This window comes from Phocoena sinus, chromosome 6, assembly GCF_008692025.1.
Source record: "Phocoena sinus isolate mPhoSin1 chromosome 6, mPhoSin1.pri, whole genome shotgun sequence".
Lineage (NCBI taxonomy): Eukaryota > Metazoa > Chordata > Mammalia > Artiodactyla > Phocoenidae > Phocoena > Phocoena sinus.
This window is the reverse complement of record NC_045768.1, coordinates 9,932,510-9,950,650: the sequence shown is the minus strand read 5'-3', so window position 1 is coordinate 9,950,650 and position 18,141 is coordinate 9,932,510. Positions and strand designations below refer to the sequence as shown.

At 38.1% G+C, this 18,141-nt stretch overlaps 1 protein-coding gene across 10 annotated transcripts in view; it reads right to left on the bottom strand.

The window, feature by feature from the left end:
- The window catches only part of MAPKAP1 (MAPK associated protein 1), a 232,163-nt gene that overhangs the window by 103,120 nt on the left and 110,902 nt on the right, over positions 1-18,141 (bottom strand). For all 10 annotated transcript variants that reach the window (XM_032634565.1, XM_032634564.1, XM_032634561.1 and 7 more), the window contains one exon: positions 6,042-6,218. In XM_032634565.1, the coding sequence (XP_032490456.1) occupies positions 6,042-6,218 (177 nt within the window). The remainder of the gene's footprint in view (positions 1-6,041; positions 6,219-18,141) is intronic.

Genomic DNA, 18,141 nt, shown 5'->3' with positions numbered 1-18,141 from the left:
ATTCACAGGCTCTCTTGAGTTTCAGAATTTAAAAATTTTGCTTTTAGTTCAATGAAAATCATGTACATATGATTTGCACTGAAAAGCAAAATTTTATACAGATATATAAACAGATGTATATAGTGACTTATATAAGCAATAGATAGATAGATATGGATATAGACCATTCCCAGTCTTCCATGTTCCTCATTCTCCATCCAGCTGGGGGAGCCCTGAGTCACTGCTTGGAGGAGAAATACCCAGGAGAGCCACCTGACCTTCATTAGACAGATGTGAACAAGAAATAAACATATAATAAAGCCAGGGTCAACCAATCTAGCCCATGTCCATTCATTTACGTATTTTCTATGGCTACTTTCGCATTATGATGGTGGAGTTGGCCCACAGAGACTGTATGGCCTGCAAGCCTAAAATATTAACTATCTTGTCCTTTATAGAAAAAGTTTGCCAACATGTGGGATAAGGTGGTGAGATTTGGGGGGTTGAGTATCCTAGCAGCTGGTTATTTAACATCAGTAATCGACTTAGAAAGGCCAAACGGCATCAGTGCAAGCTATATGCCAAAACAGTTTGTTGAATAAGGAAAAGTGACAGGAGAAGTGTACACAAGACTCTTTACGGAACAGACTTGCTGATCTCTGAAGAATTCATCCCCTGCAGTATGCAAGTCACACTGTGCACAGGACGAATGAGGCAGAGAGCCCATCTATGAACAGAACCAATTGACAACAGCAGAAAGTAAGGTGACCCATCATCCTGGTTCACCCGGGACTGAGTGGGGTGCTCTCGGACTTAGGACTTTCTTTTTCAAAAGTCAGTTCCCTGGTGGGGAAGGGATCCCAGGCTTAGTGGTTAGGATTCCGGGCTTTCACTACCGTGGCCCGGGTTTAATACCTGGCTGGGGAACTAAGACCCTGCAAGCTACGCGGCGTGGCCAAAAAACTAAAAAAAATAAAAGAGGGAAAATCCTGGGTAGGACTGGCATAAACTGGTCATCCTAGCATAAATGTTCTTTATTTTTCCAATTAAAAAACATTTAAAATTTGGGGAGGGTGCACTATAAATCAATTGGCCCATTAAAATAATGGACTAGTACCTAAAAATACACTGTTTAAAAGGACAAATAATATGATAGTCTGATGTTTCATATGAAAATCAGAAGACTCAAGTTGACAAGTAAAACAATTAACATCCATTAAACCCCACATCAGTGATTTAATTTCAGCAAAATATCATCTGTTAATTTTTATTTTATTAATGTTATAGTTTTATTTGCATTTAATTTGTAATTTTTTTTTGATTGCATAAAGACATGGAATTTATAGCTAGAATTTTACATTTGTATGTGTTTAAGTAACATTATAATAAAACAAATTTGGGCAAACATTGAAGTTCCAGGAGAATTAATTTTCCTTTAAAAGAGGTCTGTACATTACTTACATTTAAGAACATTCCTCACAACAAATCCATGTAGAGTGAGTAATTACCATCCTCACTTTACAGATGAAGAAACTGAGACCACAGTCATGGAGCAAGTCACTAGTGAAGCTGAAACTTGAACCCAGGTTAGCCTAAGTTCAAAGGCTGTGCTACCTCATTTGGAGTAGGGAAAGATCGTATATTGGAGACTCCTGGTTGAACGGTATGAGGGCCTCTGAAAAACAGAAGGCAACCTGGGGCTTCACGGTATTCAAAAGGCAGAAACAGGGCTGTAGAAGAGGTTAAGTGGGCTCAGAAAGCAAGGTGGGACAAAAAGCTTGCCCAAGGGCCTCCTTCTCCCCGAGCAGCCCGCAGACACCTGAAGATTCATTCGTTCATTCCTTCTCTAGGAAGCCCTGTGCTAGGCGCAGGGATGGGTTAAGCAGTAATGCAAAGATGGCTCAGGCGGTAATGTGAGCGATGGGCAGCGGCAGATGAAGCTTCGCTCGCTCACTCACCTGCTGCTCACCTCCTGCTGTGCAGCCTGGTTCCTAACAGGCCGCGGACAGGTACCAGTCTGCAGCCCGGGGGTTGGGGACCCCTGTCTTAAAGGATGTCTGCCACAGAGGATGTCTGCAGATCTCCAATGTCCACCCCTGTCCGTGTTCAGCAAAAGTTATTCCAATTCAGCCTTTACTCAATCCCTCTATTTACTCCATTACCACCACAGTAATGGAGCTATGCTGGGTGCCGTGGGGCACTAATGATCCAGTTCTTGCCCTCAGAGGATTTTTATTAATAATAACAACAATTGCAGCAAACACTTACTTAGATAATGCTTATTTAGGCTAGGCACTGTTCTAAGTGCTTTGCACATATTAACACAACCAATCCTCACAACAGCTCTATGAGAGATGTATTATTACTACCCTCATTTAACTGAGCCGTAGAAAAGTCAAGTAATTCATCTGAGATTTCACACACACTAGTAAGGGCAAGGTCAGAATCAGTACCCAAGAAGTCTGGCTCCAGGGGTCACCATGCTCTTGAACTTTGGCCTTAAGACGGTGGGATTCACTTGAATGACTAGACCAATACTTGATTCCCCTACCCACATCCCAACCATCAGCAGGGTGTTAGGGAAAAAACGGACTTTGAAGTTAGGCATGGGGTCAAGTCCAGGCCTGAGAGCAGTACTTCCCAGCCTCAGTTTTCATGTCTCTAAACTGGTCATAATAAAAACTGGGCTATTTTCAGATTAAATGAAATAACATATACATAGTTGGCCCTTAGTAAATACTAATTCACTTTCCATTGTCAAACCTAGCTCCTTCTTCCTGGTTCAGTGCAGTGTCTATGCAGCCACTTCCTGCCCATTCTCCACTGGGAGAGAGTTGCAAAGAGGAAAGGGAGGGAATGAAGAGAAGGAGCAATGGTTTCACTTCTTTTGCTGGCACTTCACTCTCTGAAACTTTGGATATGTCCCTGGAGACTCCTAAAGGTCTGCTCTGTCCTGCATTTGCAGGAGACATTTTTCTAACTTGGAATTTAGACCAGAAAGGTGAATGGGAGGTTGTTGAACCAAAAAAACATACACAGGGCAAATGGTCAGTAATTTGTACTATTTCATCAGACAACTGAGAAAAAGAAGAAAGAGAAAATGTATTGACATTTGTTCTAAATGCTCACATATAAAGATTTTACTTGACCTTGTGTTTTCAGAAACACTCCAGACATGTTGAATAAACTCCTGGACTTCAGAATAAAAAACGGATTGACTGTGGTGTGTGTGTTTGGGAGTGAGAGTGCAGGGATGGGAGTAATTCAGGAAAAAAAAAAAGTATCAGGTTTAAAGCAGTTGTTTTCCCATTCTCTCTTCCCATTCTCTGGAAGGTAGGGTTCACAGTGAGACACTGTGTAGCCTTAGATGCTTCTCCTAGGAAGGTATGCCCAAACCACCCCCAACCTCATTCTACTGAAAATCACTGATTTTAAAGCTCTTGTTTGAAAAAGGACTTTCAGATCAAAAGATTGCTATGATCATATGTTAATATTCATGTAGTAAAAATTATGTGCTAATGAGAACAATTCTTCTAGTGATTTATTAATAAACAATAGAATTTCAAGCCGAAACTACTGACATTTCATTATATACATCTTTTTTTTTTTTTTTTTTTGCGGTACGCGGGCCTCCTACTGCTGCAGCCCCTCCCGTTGCAGAGCACAGACGCCGGATGCGCAGGCCCAGTGGCCATGCCCAGCCGCTCCGCGACACGTGGGATCCTCCCAGACCGGGGCACGAACCCGTGTCCCCTGAATCGGCAGGTGGACTCTCAACCACTGCGCCACCAGGGAAGTCCCTATATACATCTTTTAAAGTAAAAAGAAAAAACTTCTAATGACACCTTGTAATGGTAAGACTGAAAAGATGGTTTTATGAATTTTATTTGTAGCACTGTAATAGATACCTCTTCAGAAGGCTATATATGTCAATACAAAGCAAGAATCTGAAGATGTTTCTACCCTGATCAATAATCCTATTCACAGGGAATTATCCTAAGGAAGTTGTTCAACAGAAAAAGGGATATAGATAAGGACTATCATTATAGAATCACTTGTTAAAACCAAAACAAGGAAACAATCTTAACATCCTCTGACAGGCATCCATATCACCCCATAGAGTTTTCTGTTGTATTGCTCATCACAGTTGAATGATCTGTTTGACAACTCTCCCCCAACTAGACAGTAAGCTCCATGAAAACAGGGGCTGTCTCTGTCTAGATTTTTTTGAAAAATTCAAGTACTACTTTATTAAATGAGTTATTTTATATAATATGAACATTAATATAATTACAATTGTAAAAATTTTTTTATAACAAGGATGAACTGATTTTCAGATTTCCAAATCAGAGTCAACTGTACATTTACACAGAACTGTCTTTGCGTGAAGTCCAGAAAGGAAAAGCATAAACATGAGGGTTTCTGTAGCCCCTTTGTTTTTGCTGATCGACAGTTTGTTAGAAAAGCAGCTGCAGGTTTTTACCTAAGGTCTGAGACATTACATAATAAATGCAGATTGTAGGAATTAAGAACAGATATCAAAATACTTGTAATATAATGTTAAGTAAAAATAACACAATATGTACACTAGAACTGAAACTGTAATATAAATACATGTGGAAATGATTATACAGAAATGAAAATAATTATACTGGGATGGAGGAATCATTGGAAAACTTTTAAATTACTTTAATATTCTTTAAAGTTGTTGTTTCAGTGCCTCTGAAATGTAAAAAGAAGGAAAATATGTGATGTTATATACACCAAACATGATTTCAGGGTAGGGATGAAATGACAATAATAAAGCTTGAGGAGCCACCCCCTGCTCACTCCCAGGCACACAGATTTCTTTCTTTGGTCAAGGGCAGAAACACCCAAAATACTCATATATCATAGGTAACATAATCCTATTTTTAGTAAAAACCTGAAACAAAGGCAATATGTTTTTAAAAGATGGGGGAAAGTCCTCTAAAGCAATCCCTCTTCTGGACAGTGAATTTGCTGGTTACTAACAGCAGGGGGTGCCAAAGGGATCACTATTGCTCCCAGGAGATGGCCAGGAGTGGGACTGTCACGGCCTCTGTTAGAAGACCTTAAGCTGAGAAAACGCTGCAGGTTTTCCCCTAACAACCAGGACATATGTGTAAGACTCAGGTGCTCTACAGATGTGAATGGACAAAAACTACACTTTTATTTTAACTAACTTCTAACTGATATTTAGCATCTCCTTGAATTATGAATGCAGTCAACAAACCACAGTCATATGAGCAGTACTGGTGACTCTGTCATGAACAGAAACCACAGATACCATCATAGCACATTACAATTGTTGCAGATTTCTCAAATATCATTTACACTTACCACTACTTTGAAACAAGAGACGTCAGAAGTTACTGTTAGACCTGCCTCTGGATCTTGTCATTTAATGTATTAATAAAGTCAGTACATATTACTATATCACAAATTTGTTTAATAATTTGATAACTATTTAAATATAATGGAATTCTTTCGTACTCCTGTGAATTTTACTCTCCGCATTTACAAACACTTTTCTGAGAAGGGCTTCTGTAGGCTTTACCTGACTACCAAAGGCACAGGAAAGATTAAGAACCTCTGCTCAGTCTAATGGAAGGCAACTAAGAAAAATCAAATTTGATTTGAACAAAGTTGGAGAGAAAAAGAAGTATTTTAAGTCACAAAAGAGAAGTGGCTGCAATGCACATTTTCAGTTTGGATTCCTTAATGAGAAAGAGGGAAACCCCAAATTTGTCCTTCATAGGCCCCAAAGTACCCCAGTATTTCCAGAGGTCTGGTTCCTAGACATGACATTCAAGATATCCCTAATAGAATTTGCTACTGCAAAGCAGTCTGCATTTAATCCAGGTGCAGAGGCACAGAATACAATGCAAATGATGTCCCCAACGTCTCTCTGAAAGTAATCATTACATGTTGACTCTCCAGATACCAAATATCATTCATTTGATGAACAAAGCCAAAATCAAATCCAAAGTACTAGAAGGTAGAGGTGAGATACTGAGATAAGTAACAGAGTCAATACTTACATTCGAACAAAGAGCGACTCTTTGGATGTCAGACCAGGAGATGAATACTTTTCAACCAAGGCCAAAGTACTGAAGCCAAACTTATGGATGGGCTCGTTGGAATCCAGTGGGGGGAAATCTGTGTCAACCTCCCCATCATCCTCGGCAATATGCAGGCAGTAGGCACTGACATTGTCACTGTAAGAAAAACCAAAAAGGTAAGTGAACACCAAGGTGAGGGAGGGATGCAGAGACCAGAAGCTATGGTGTAGAGCAAACTGGGACACTACTGTTTTTTACCCCAAAGCCTGGTGATACAGTTAGATCTCCCAAACCTTACTTCATTTGATAAAGAGAAAATACATGGCACCGCAAAGGGGGAGAAAAACAGTGTGAAAGGAGAACATTTATACTGCTCTATTCTTTCAACAAATATTTACTGAGCACCTGTTAATAGTTAAGACCCAGAACTTAACCCCTTTGATCAAAGATGACATTGAGTATCAGCCCTCAAAGGAAGCTTAGAGTATAGCAGAGGGAAAAAGTAAGCACTACATTAGCTATAATATTTATAAATGTAAATAAAATAAATATCATAAAAGAGAGACTAAACTATAAAGGAAGAAAAAATTATTTGGAGGGAATCAGAGGCCTGTGATTTATGTTCAGGATTAAGAAAATATCTATGCTCTAGATCAGAAGAACTCAAGGTAACCAAGACAATCTTTACAGTTCTCCTTTCTCTGAAGAATATCAGGTTCACTTGGCAGGATCTGATTCCAAACACCAAGGACACTTAACAGAGTAAAAGCAAATGATGCAATTCATCCTGACGCAGATACCTAGCCTTCTCAACTACTCCTGGACTTGTCTCACTGCCCCAGAACGTCCAGTCAGTACTCCCAGATTCCAGCTTTGCCCAATTTAGAATTAACACTCCTTCTCCTTTGGGGGACATAAAAAGTCAGTTTGCTGAAAAAGGGTGGGAAACTATACTAACATAAAGAAAATTTAAAACTGAAATCAACTTAAACACTTTAAAATACCCTGCACCAAAGTTGAATTGTGAAACTGCAAATCTGCTAGCATTCAGAAGTATGAACCTAATAGTTCACAAGGAGGTAGGACTCTAAATTCTGTGGCTTAAATTTGGAGTTTTAATTATATGATTGATGGTTAAATTAATTAATTGCAAAGTGTATGCTAATTGTTTAATTGGTTGCTTGATCTATATAGATCATTTTTTGAATTAAATGAGTTGATTTACAAAGTTTATTGATTGGATGTGACAATGAATTATTTCACTGACTACCTGATTTGCAATTTTCCCAATTAATTCACAAATCTTTAGCTGCAACTCTGCTTATTGAGAGAGAGCCTACTTCAGGTGATCTATACTCAGTCTGTCACGACTAAGAGATATTTATTATATAAAATAGGTAATAAGGACAGATTTAAATTAATGGGACCTGTAAATTTACTAAATGGATGGATAACAAGAAAGTAATCTGTCTATGTTTGTCACTATAAATTTCATGTATTTGCAATGCTGTTAAGAAACTTAAAATTCATCTCTGAATGGTATGGGAAACTTACCAATCTTTGCAAAAGGTTACCAACTTCAACACAAAACACTTGTAGAAGGAGAAGAAAGCCCTTTAGATGAGGAAAATATCATGGTGTAGTAGCTAAGGGCTTTCTGTCCAAAGGGACTTGAGTTCAACCTAAGCCCCATTGCTCATGGACTACGTGATTTCAGAGAATACACTTCGTTCCCTTCAGATTCCAATTCTACAGAAAGGGTACAGTCACCTAGAGGGGGTTTTGAAGTTTTGAGGAGATAATATATGTAGTGCCTAGCATATAACAGAGGTAAAAAAATAAATGGTAGTAACTATAAAAAAGTCAGATGGAAAATAACATGTATAGTTAGGTCAACCCTTAAAGACAAATTGTGGATGCATATTAGAGCAACAAAGCAACAATGAAAGTGAGCGACATGTTCTATGTGCAAACATCTGTAACTGGAGTGAACATGTCCACCGTGCTCCAGCCTTGGGGCCACTGAGCCTCCACGATTTTATGAGCAGGGCAGACACTGATGAAGCAAGCAATGGACAGCACAGATTATTTACTGCCGTGTAAATCATCCTGAGGAATGTCTGTGAATCCCTAGCACCACAGAGGTTTCAAGGGCAAATAATAAGTCTATTGATCAAAGCAGAAAGCCAAACAGTGGCATCAGAAGAATCCTGCTTTGATTGTCACAGGACGCCCCCAAATCTCCTCCAAACAAACTCAGCAAATGTCATAGCCTAAGCTCTGAAAGCCAAAAGACTCAATGTGCCAAGTGCTATTATTCCCTCCAGTTCTTAAATATAAAGTGTGATATCATTTATTCATTCAAAAAACATTTGTAAGGTGCTTACACTGTGCTGTGGCCTGTCCTGAGCACTGGGAACACAGCAAGGAAAAGAGTGAATAATCCACTCTATGTTTCTGGGTCCTCAGTAAAGTTTAGCAGTAAACAGTGCTCCACCCCCTATCAACCCTTAATTGAACAACTAAGGGGAAAAAAAATGACTAAAATTCCATATTCTATGCATGGATATTGGTTCCTTTGTGCCTTTACAGGGGAATCATTAATAAAAGAAGCTACTGTGATATTCTGACTTCTAAAACTGCTTCAGGACTTCAAATTAGTACTAGTAAAACAGCCATTAGTATCATTAGCTACATTTATTGAGTACCACATGCCAGACACTGTGCACAGTGGTTTAGACACATAAGCTCACTGCATCTTCCCATCAGCTCTGTGAGTCCTTTCTTATTATTTCTATTTTACAAATTACAAAACTAAGGCTCAGTGAGGTTCATCTTACATGCAAGATTAAACAGCATGTAAATTATAGAGCTGAGATTCAAACCCAGGCAGTCAAGAGCCCTCACTCCTGACTACCATCTACTCCTCTGCCTAAGCCATAGTGTATCAAGATTTCCCAAGGCCCTTGGGAACCTACAATCGTATGGAAATGCTACATATGCTAAAAAGGAGAAGGAAACCACGACATATTATTTATAAAAAATCAGAAGCTTAGAGAGATTTATTTCAATCTCCTCACTTTTACAAATGGGGAATAGACACCTAGAAAAGAGGAATAAGGTGCCCATGATCAACTAGTTAAATGGTGGCAAAGCTGGTTTTCAGAGAACTCAGGTTTCCTTACTTCTCTTCCATTACTCTTTGATCAAATCAGAAATTGGTGGCATTTTGAAATGGGGAGAGACAAAAGGGGCAGCTGTGGTCCCTGACTCAGGAATTTGCCAAATATAGACACCTAGAGCTTCCAAAACAACAAAAACGGAGTGCCTCTTCATGACAGTTTGTTGGAAGGAAGACGGGTTTTGCAGTGAGATCTGGTTTTAATGCCAACACAACCACGAACCAGCTATGTAACCAAATCTATCTGAGCTCCATTTTCTTACCCATGAAAGGCTTTCCTTGACTTCTTTAGGAGAATCGTTTGGATCTCTAGGAGAATCCAAGTGATTCTCCTCTGTGTTCTTACAGAACTTGGCTGATATTTCTGCATATAACTTACCACGCTGCTCTTTTTCTTATTAATGCATCTATGTTCTCCTAAAGAGCAGGGATACTTCTACTATCTCTGCATCCTCACTGAAGAGTAAAATGGCTGGCATTTAAAACAAATATTTGTTGAATGAATGAATATATGAATGTGTAGACTGAATCACTCTACCCATGAAAAAAACATAGAGGGTATTAATGATGTGTGTGTTAACGAGAAGAGGAGAAGTAATAAGCTTTTCTTTTTCTTTTTCTGGCTTGTCAACATTGATACCTGTTAGCCAAATGGGGCTTTCAAGGCAGTGCACATGTATCAGAGATAGCAATTCAAGACAAGGGAAGAAGGCCCAGGAAAAAGTGAAAATTAAAGAGGCATTCTTTCAGTTCACCAATATATGAGTACTGGCATCTCAGTTTTTTATGGAGACAACAATAAGAAATTATTACAACTATATAAAAACGTTCAATTACATACATATAAAAAGACTAGAAGAAAAGGGACCAAAAAGTTCATAAAGATTATATTTACATTAAAGCAATGAGCACTTTTTTCTTTCTAAATTTCTATACTTTCCAGATGTCCCATAATATGTATATATAACTTTCATTTTCCTTTCTTTATAAAATATTTAATTAAATTTTTGATAAGTATAATATTAATACATTCTTATTGTAGACAATTTAGAAATATGGAACAGTACAAAGAAGTCTGGGAAATCTCTCACCCCACTACACAGAGAAAATCATTTGTCCTAGAGACTCTGAGCATGGCCTGTCTGATTGGGAAGTGTGCTCATTTTCTCTACTAGGTTCTGGAATTATGGAAGAAATAACCATAACTACTGCATAAGGGTCTTATAAGGATTAAATGACATAATTAACTGCACAGTGCCTGGCATGAAGAAGGATTCTCATTTTGCCAAAATTTCTTCTACCACTTTTAAGCTTCTGATTACACAGAAGCAGAATTAACTACCTAACAGAAGCATGGTGGATAGCAATGAGACAGAGAAACCTAAAAGTCCTGTTCGTGAGTCACTACCAGAGAGAGAAGAATGATCAAAACAGTAACAAACAAGTACACGACAACTGGATCCACAAGAAGAGGCTTAATTTTAGAGTTGGGTTGGCATGGAAGGAGCAGGCCCTTTTAGGTACCATGGAGCTTGTAAGAGGACTGGAAGTTTAAGAAATGAGTGGATGCAAAATGGAGCCTGCTGCCAAAGAGAGATCCTTTTGGGGGAGATATATAGATCTCCAAAGCTTTAATGAGTACAATTAACTGAATTTCCCTTATTCATATTTCAACAAATAAAGCTAAATTTCTTCATTAGAAAAATTTATTGCATTGAATTGTTGACCAATATTCATTTTATGTTCAAAGGCCAGTATGGCTTTTATGAAGAGACAGAAGCCTATAGCCCATAAATAGATGGTATTTAATTCATATATGAAAATTCAGGAGCATTCCAGGAAGCATCCCAGATTTCTACCAAATGTGATCTGACATGTTCATTCTTATCTTCGGAAAATGCAAAACACACACTAAAGTATGAACACAAGACAGATTAATGCTTATTGTTTTTTTACATAAAAAATAAAAGAATGCATGATTCTGAAATGTCCAGAATGCTCATTACATGAGTTCTGCTGCTTATTTTGGTGACAAGCAATATTAAGAGTGTGTCAGGCATTAGCAAGAGAAAGATCCTGATGGTTGCAGCTCAGAAGTTCATCTCTTTGAAGTCAGAGAAAAGATTTTTAAGACTCCCAAGATCTCCTTTTCTCTAAAACACACCCCCCCATAAATGCAAGTAGAACTGATAAATAACATCATAACGTTTGTCAAGCCACAGCAACCTCAGACAGGAACAGTTAAATCTAAATTTCCTGGTAAAGTTTTAGGGAGAAAATGTCCACTAATTTTTAGGTAGAAGCAAGACCTTTATATTGTTCTGTCTGAGCTCCTTTTAGGACAGTTTCTATTGCTATGTCTTCAAGTTCCCTGACCACAGCATGCTTCCTCCTGCCACAGCATCACTGCCACACAGTTCCATCTGCCAGGAGCCTTCCCTTGCCAAATGCCCCTGGCATCACTTTCTGAGGGAATTCCTCCCTGGTTCCCAGGTGAGGCTCTCACAAATGGCATTCCTTCCCTGCAGAGCACTTAACTCAGCTTCTAAGCAAACATTATTTGGCTTAATTATTTGCCCATTTCCCTCACCAGGTTGTAGAATTCATGAAAGAGAAACTATGTCTTGTTCCCCTCACCACTGTACACCCAGCAAAATGCCTGGTACATAGCAAACACTCAATAAGTATTTACTGAATGCATGAATGAATACAAACGATAAGTGAAATGAGCCAGTTACAAAGTGCTATTACACTTGATAATTTCTTCTTCCCCACCAAACTGTAAATTTTTTGAGAGCAGCAATTGCATTTCTCTTGTTCTCCATTTTATCCTCGATACCCAGGGCCTGGAACTCCATAAATATTTGCTGAATGAAGAAATGATGAGGGACTTAAGTCTTTGAGATTAAGCAGGATATCAAAAGAAGAGTGAGAAAGGCATTTCTAAGGAAACAGCAAAAGCAGACATGGTGCGTGTCAAGAAGCTGCCAGTTAAAGAATGCGATGCGTTAGAATGTACGGGAGCATAGCTGGGGGTCAGATGGGAAGGGCGCCTTAGGCTATATTATTTAGGTAAACGGTTCTCAATGAAGACTCTAAGGAGTATAAATTAGAAGCAGCAACCTAGAAATGGAAGGAGAGTAGACAGTGGCAGGCATGCAGACAGCAAAAAAAAAAAAAAAAGGGGGGGGTGGGGTGGGGGTGGCGGTGTGGGGAGTATAAAGAATTCAAATTGCTAAGTTGTCAGAAAACGTATAATGTAAAGTCAAAAGTTCCTATATACTTTCATAAGCCCACAAGGGCATCACTGTATCATAGCATGGTACCATTAATTGACTCATCAAGAAAGGGCTAATTTATGCTACTATTGCTGAACTAATACAAGTATTCATTGCAGTAGTAGCTGCTGGGGTCACAGTATTTAGCAGCAACAGAAACAAACATTTACTGAGCACGTGCCATGTATTTTCTCATTTTATTTTCATAACCACCTGACGGAAGTTTCTATCCTCATTTTACACATGAGAAAAATGGAATACATGGGCTGAAGTAATTCATCCAAGATCACCCTAATGGTTAGTGCCAGAATGCAAACCTAGACTATGACTTTGAATCCCACACTCTTAACCACTGTGTTACATACTGATTAAGAAGGCAGAGGAAAATGTTAACACGTTAGTGAGCTTCTATGAAATGTTACAAAAATAAAGAAACCTCGATACTGAATGAGATAAACCTCAACTATCTAGGCGGTCCACCAAGTTTCCCAAGGGCTCTATGAGAATGAAGTGAATCCACAGTGAAATCCACTGCATGGCTATATCATGTGTTGGCATACTCTACAGCTGCACTTTCCAAACATGTGGCTACTGAGTCCTTGAAATGTGGCTAGTCTGAATTGAGATGTGCTGTAAATAGCAAATAAACACTGGATTTTAATACGTGACCAAAAAAAAAGAACATTAAAAATCTCATTAATAATTTTTATATCAATTACATGTTGAAGTGATAATATTTAGGATATAATGGGTTAAATAAAATATATTATGAAAATTAATTTCACTTGCTTTTTGGAAATGTTTAAATATGTGATTACTAGAAAACTTAAAATTGTAAATGTGGCTTACATTTGTAGCTTGTATTATACATTTTTTCCAGCTTTATTAAAATATAATTCACATATAGCATTGTATAGGTTTAAGGTGTTGATATGATACACTTATGTATCACCAAATGATTACTACCAAGTAATATTAGCCAATACCTCCATCATGGTGAGAACATTTGGCAACCTAAGCAACTTTTCAAATGTGCTGTACTCTGATCCCAAGAACTTATAACTGAAAGTTTATAACCTCTGACCAACATCTCCCCATTTCCCCCACACCCTAGGCCCTGGTAACCACCATTCTAATCTCTGTTTCTATGTGTCCGCTTTTTTAGATTCCACATATTAATGATATCATACAGTATTTGTCTTTCCCTGTCTAACTTATCTCACTTAGCATCATGTCCTCAAGGTCCATCTATGTTGTTGAAAATAGCAGGATTTCCTTCTTTCTCATGGCTGAGTAATATTCCATTGTGTGTATATATACACCATTATCATCTTTATCCATTCATCCATACATGAACAGTTAGGTTGTTTCCATATCTTGGCTATCGTGAATAATGCTGCAATGAACTTGGGAGTGCAGGTATCTCTTTGTGATCCTGTTTGCATTTCCTATGGATACATACCCAGAAGTGGGATTGCTGGATCATATGGCAGTTCTATTTTTAATTTATTGAGGAACCTCCATACTGTTTTCCATAGTGCCTGTATCAATTTCCATTCCTACCAACAGTGCACACGGGTTCCGTTTTCTCCACGTCCTCGCCAACACTTGTTGTATCTTGTCTTTTTGATGATAGTCATTCTAACAGGTGTGAAATGATTGCACTGCATTTCATTTGGACAGCACTGCTCTATAGCCATAAACTTCCACTCACTGAGCACTGCGATAATCTCCAAAGTATACTACACCAGCTTTGTATAACACAGCAAAATTCTTCAGGTTTTTAGTATCAGTATTTCACCTGTCAGTAGCCTAATGAAGAGCAATAGTAAATAAGAGACCAGTGAAATATGTTGAATGTCTAAGGGACGCCTGAAAAGAAGGCAGCAAGGAATGGCTACTCTAGTGTACAATGGAGTCATAACACATGACTGATATCTTTGCATAAAAATTAGGACTAGTCAGGGCTTCCCTGGTGGCACAGTGGTTAAGAATCCGCCTGCCAAGGCACGGGACAAGGGTTCGAGCCTTGGTCTGGGAAGATCCCACACGCGGCAGAGCAACTAAGGCCGTGCGCCACAACTACTAAGCCCTCGTGCCACAACTACTGAAGCCTGTGCACCTAGAGTCCGTGCTCCACAACAAGAGAAGCCCCCTCAATGAGAAGCCCGCACACCAGAATGAAGAGTAGCCCCCGCTCACTGCAACTAGAGAAAGCCCGCGTGCAGCAACGAAGACCCAATGCAGCCAAAAAAATAAAAATAAATAAAAATTTATTTAAAAAAATTAGGACTAGTCAAAATTATTCTTAAAAATCCCTTAAATTATCTATGAAGTAAAATAAATGTGGTTTTCTGTCAAGAAAAAGTGCATACCTCCCATCTCAAGTTCTTGACAGGGTAAAACCTCACTGAATTTTATTTTTTTCTCTTTTACAAATGGGTGATCCTAAAAAGATAGTGTTTCACTCTTGAATCTGGTGGAGAAATATAAATTAAGGAATGTTTTAAAAAATCTTACAGGTCAGAAATAGATGCACACAAATATAGTCAACTGATCTTTGACAAAGGAGCAAAGACAACTCAATGGAGAAAGGATGGTTTTCTCAACTGGATATTAAGAAGAAAAAAAAAAGAAAAAAACAGAAAGAAATCTAGACACAGACCTTACACGTTTCACAAAAATTAACTCTAAATGGATCAGAAACCTAAATGTAAAGCACAAAACTATGACACTTCTAGAAATTAACATAGGAGAAAAAGTAGGTAACCTTAGGTTTGGTGATGACTTTTTAGCTGTAACACCAAAAGCACAATCTATGTAAAAAAATTGGTAAGCTGGAGTTCATTAACATTGAAAACTTCAGCTCTGCCAAAAACGCTGTTAAGAAAATAAAAACATGAGCAGACACCAAAAACAACGGAAACTACGAACGTGCAGCCTGCGAAAAAGAGACCCCAAACACAGTAAGTTAAGCAAAATAAGAAGATGGAGAAACACACAGCAGGTGAAAAAGCAAGGTAAAAACCCACCAGACCAAACAAATGAAAAGGAAATAGGCAGTCTACCTGAAAAAGAATTCAGAGTAATGATAGTAAAGATGATCCAAAATCTTGGAAACAGAATGGACAAAATACAAGAAACGTTTAACAAGGACCTAGAAGAACTAAAAAGTGAACAAACCATGATGAACAACACAATAAATGAAATTAAACTTTTTCTAGAAGGAATCCATAGCAGAATAACTGAGGCTGAAGAACGGATAAGTGACCTGGAAGATAAAACAGTGGAAATAACTACTGCAGAGCAAAATAAAGAAAAAAGAATGAAAAGATTTGAGGACAGTCTTAGAGACCTCAGGGACAACGTTAAACGCACCAACATTTGAATTATAGGGGTCCCAGAGAAGAAGAGAAAAAGAAAGGGTCTGAGAAAATATTTGAAGAGATTATAGTTGAAAACTTCCCTAACATGGAAAAGGAAAGTCACCCAACTCCAGGAAGGACAGAGAGTGCCATACAGGATAAACCCTAGGAAAAACATACCAAGACACATATTAACCAAACTACTGAAAATTAAACACAAAGAAAAAATAATAAAAGCAGCAAGGGAAAAACAACAAATAACATACAAGGGAATGCCCATAAGGTTAACAGCTGATCTTTCAGCAGAAACTCTGCAAGCCAGAAGGAAGTGGCAGGACACATTTAAAGTGATGAAAGGGAAAAACCTACAACAAAGATTACCCTACCCAGCAAGGATCTCATTCAGATTCAATGAGGAAATTAAAATGTTTACAGACAAGCAAAAGCTAAGAGAATTCAGCACCACCAAAGCAGCTTTACAACAAATGCTAAAGGAACTTTTCTAGGCAGTAAACACAAGAGAAGGAAAAGACCTACAATAACAAACCCAAAACAATTAAGAAAATGGTAATAGGAACATACATATCGATAACTACCTTAAATGTAAATGGATTAAATGCTCCAACCAAAAGACACAGACTGGCTGAATGGGTACAAAAACAAGCCCCATATATATGCTGTCTACAAGAGACCCACTTCAGACCTAGGGTCACATATAGACTGAAAGTGAGGGGATGGAAAAAGATATGCCATGCAAATGGAAATCAAAAAGAAAGCTGGAGTAGCAATTCTCGTGTCAGACAAAATAGATTTTAAAATAAAGACTATTACAAGAGACAAAGAAGGACATTACATAATGATCAAGGGATCAATCCAAGAAGAAGATATAACAACTGTAAATATTTGTGCACCCAACATAGGAGCACCTCAATACATAAGGCAAATGCTAACAGCCATAAAAGGGGAAACTGACAGTAACACAATCATAGGAGGGGACTTTAACACCCCACTTTCACCAATGGACAGATCATCCAAAATGAAAATAAATAAGGAAACACAAGCTTTAAATGATACATTAAACAAGATGGAATTAATTGATATTTATAGGACATCCCATCCAAAAACAACAGAATACACTTTCTTCTCAAGTGCTCATGGAACGTTCTCCAAGATAGATCGTACCTTGGGTCACAAACCAAGCCTTGGTAAATGTAAGAAAACTGAAATCGTATCAAGTATCTTTTCTGACCACAATGCTGTGAGACTAGATATCAATTACAGGAAAAAATCTGTAAAAAATACAAACACATGGAGGCTAAACAATACACTACTTAATAACCAAGAGATCACTGAAGAAATCAAAGAGGAAACCAAAAAATACCTAGAAACAAATGACAATGAAAACACGATGACCCAAAACCTATGGGATGCAGCAAAAGCAGTTCTAAGAGGGAAGTTTATAGCAATACAATCCTACCTAAAGAAATAAGAAACATCTCAAATAAACAACCTAACCTTACACTTAAAGCAATCAGAGAAAGAAGAACAAAAAAACCCCCCCAAAGTTAGCAGAAGCAAAGAAATCATAAAGATCAGATCAGAAATAAATGAAAAAGAAATGAAGGAAACAATAGCAAAGATCAATAAAACTAAAAGCTGGTTCTTTGAGAAGATAAACAAAATTGATAAACTGCTTGATTGACTCATCAAGAGAAAAAGGGAGAACACTCAAATCAATAGAATTAGAAATGAAAATGAATAACTGACACTGCAGAAATACAAAGGATCATGAGAGATTTACCACAAGCAACTCTATGCCAATAAAATGGACAAATTCTTAGAAAAGCACAACCCTCTGAGACTAAACCAGGAAGAAATAGAAAATATAAACAGACCAATCACAAGCACTGAAAATTGAGACTGTGATTAAAAATCTTCCAACAAACAAAAGCCCAGGACCAGATGGATTCACAGGTGAATTCTATCAAACATTTAGAGAAGAGCTAACACCTATCCTTCTCAAACTCTTCCATAATATAGCAGAGGGAGGAACACTCCCAAACTCATTCTATGAGGCCACCTTCACCCTGATACCAAAACGAGACAAAGATGTCACAAAGAAAGAAAACTACAGGCCAATATCACTGATAAACATAGATGCAAAGCTCCTCAACAAAATACTAGCAAACAGAATCCAACATCACATTAAAAGGATCATACACCATGAACAGGTGGGGTTTATCCCAGGAATGCAA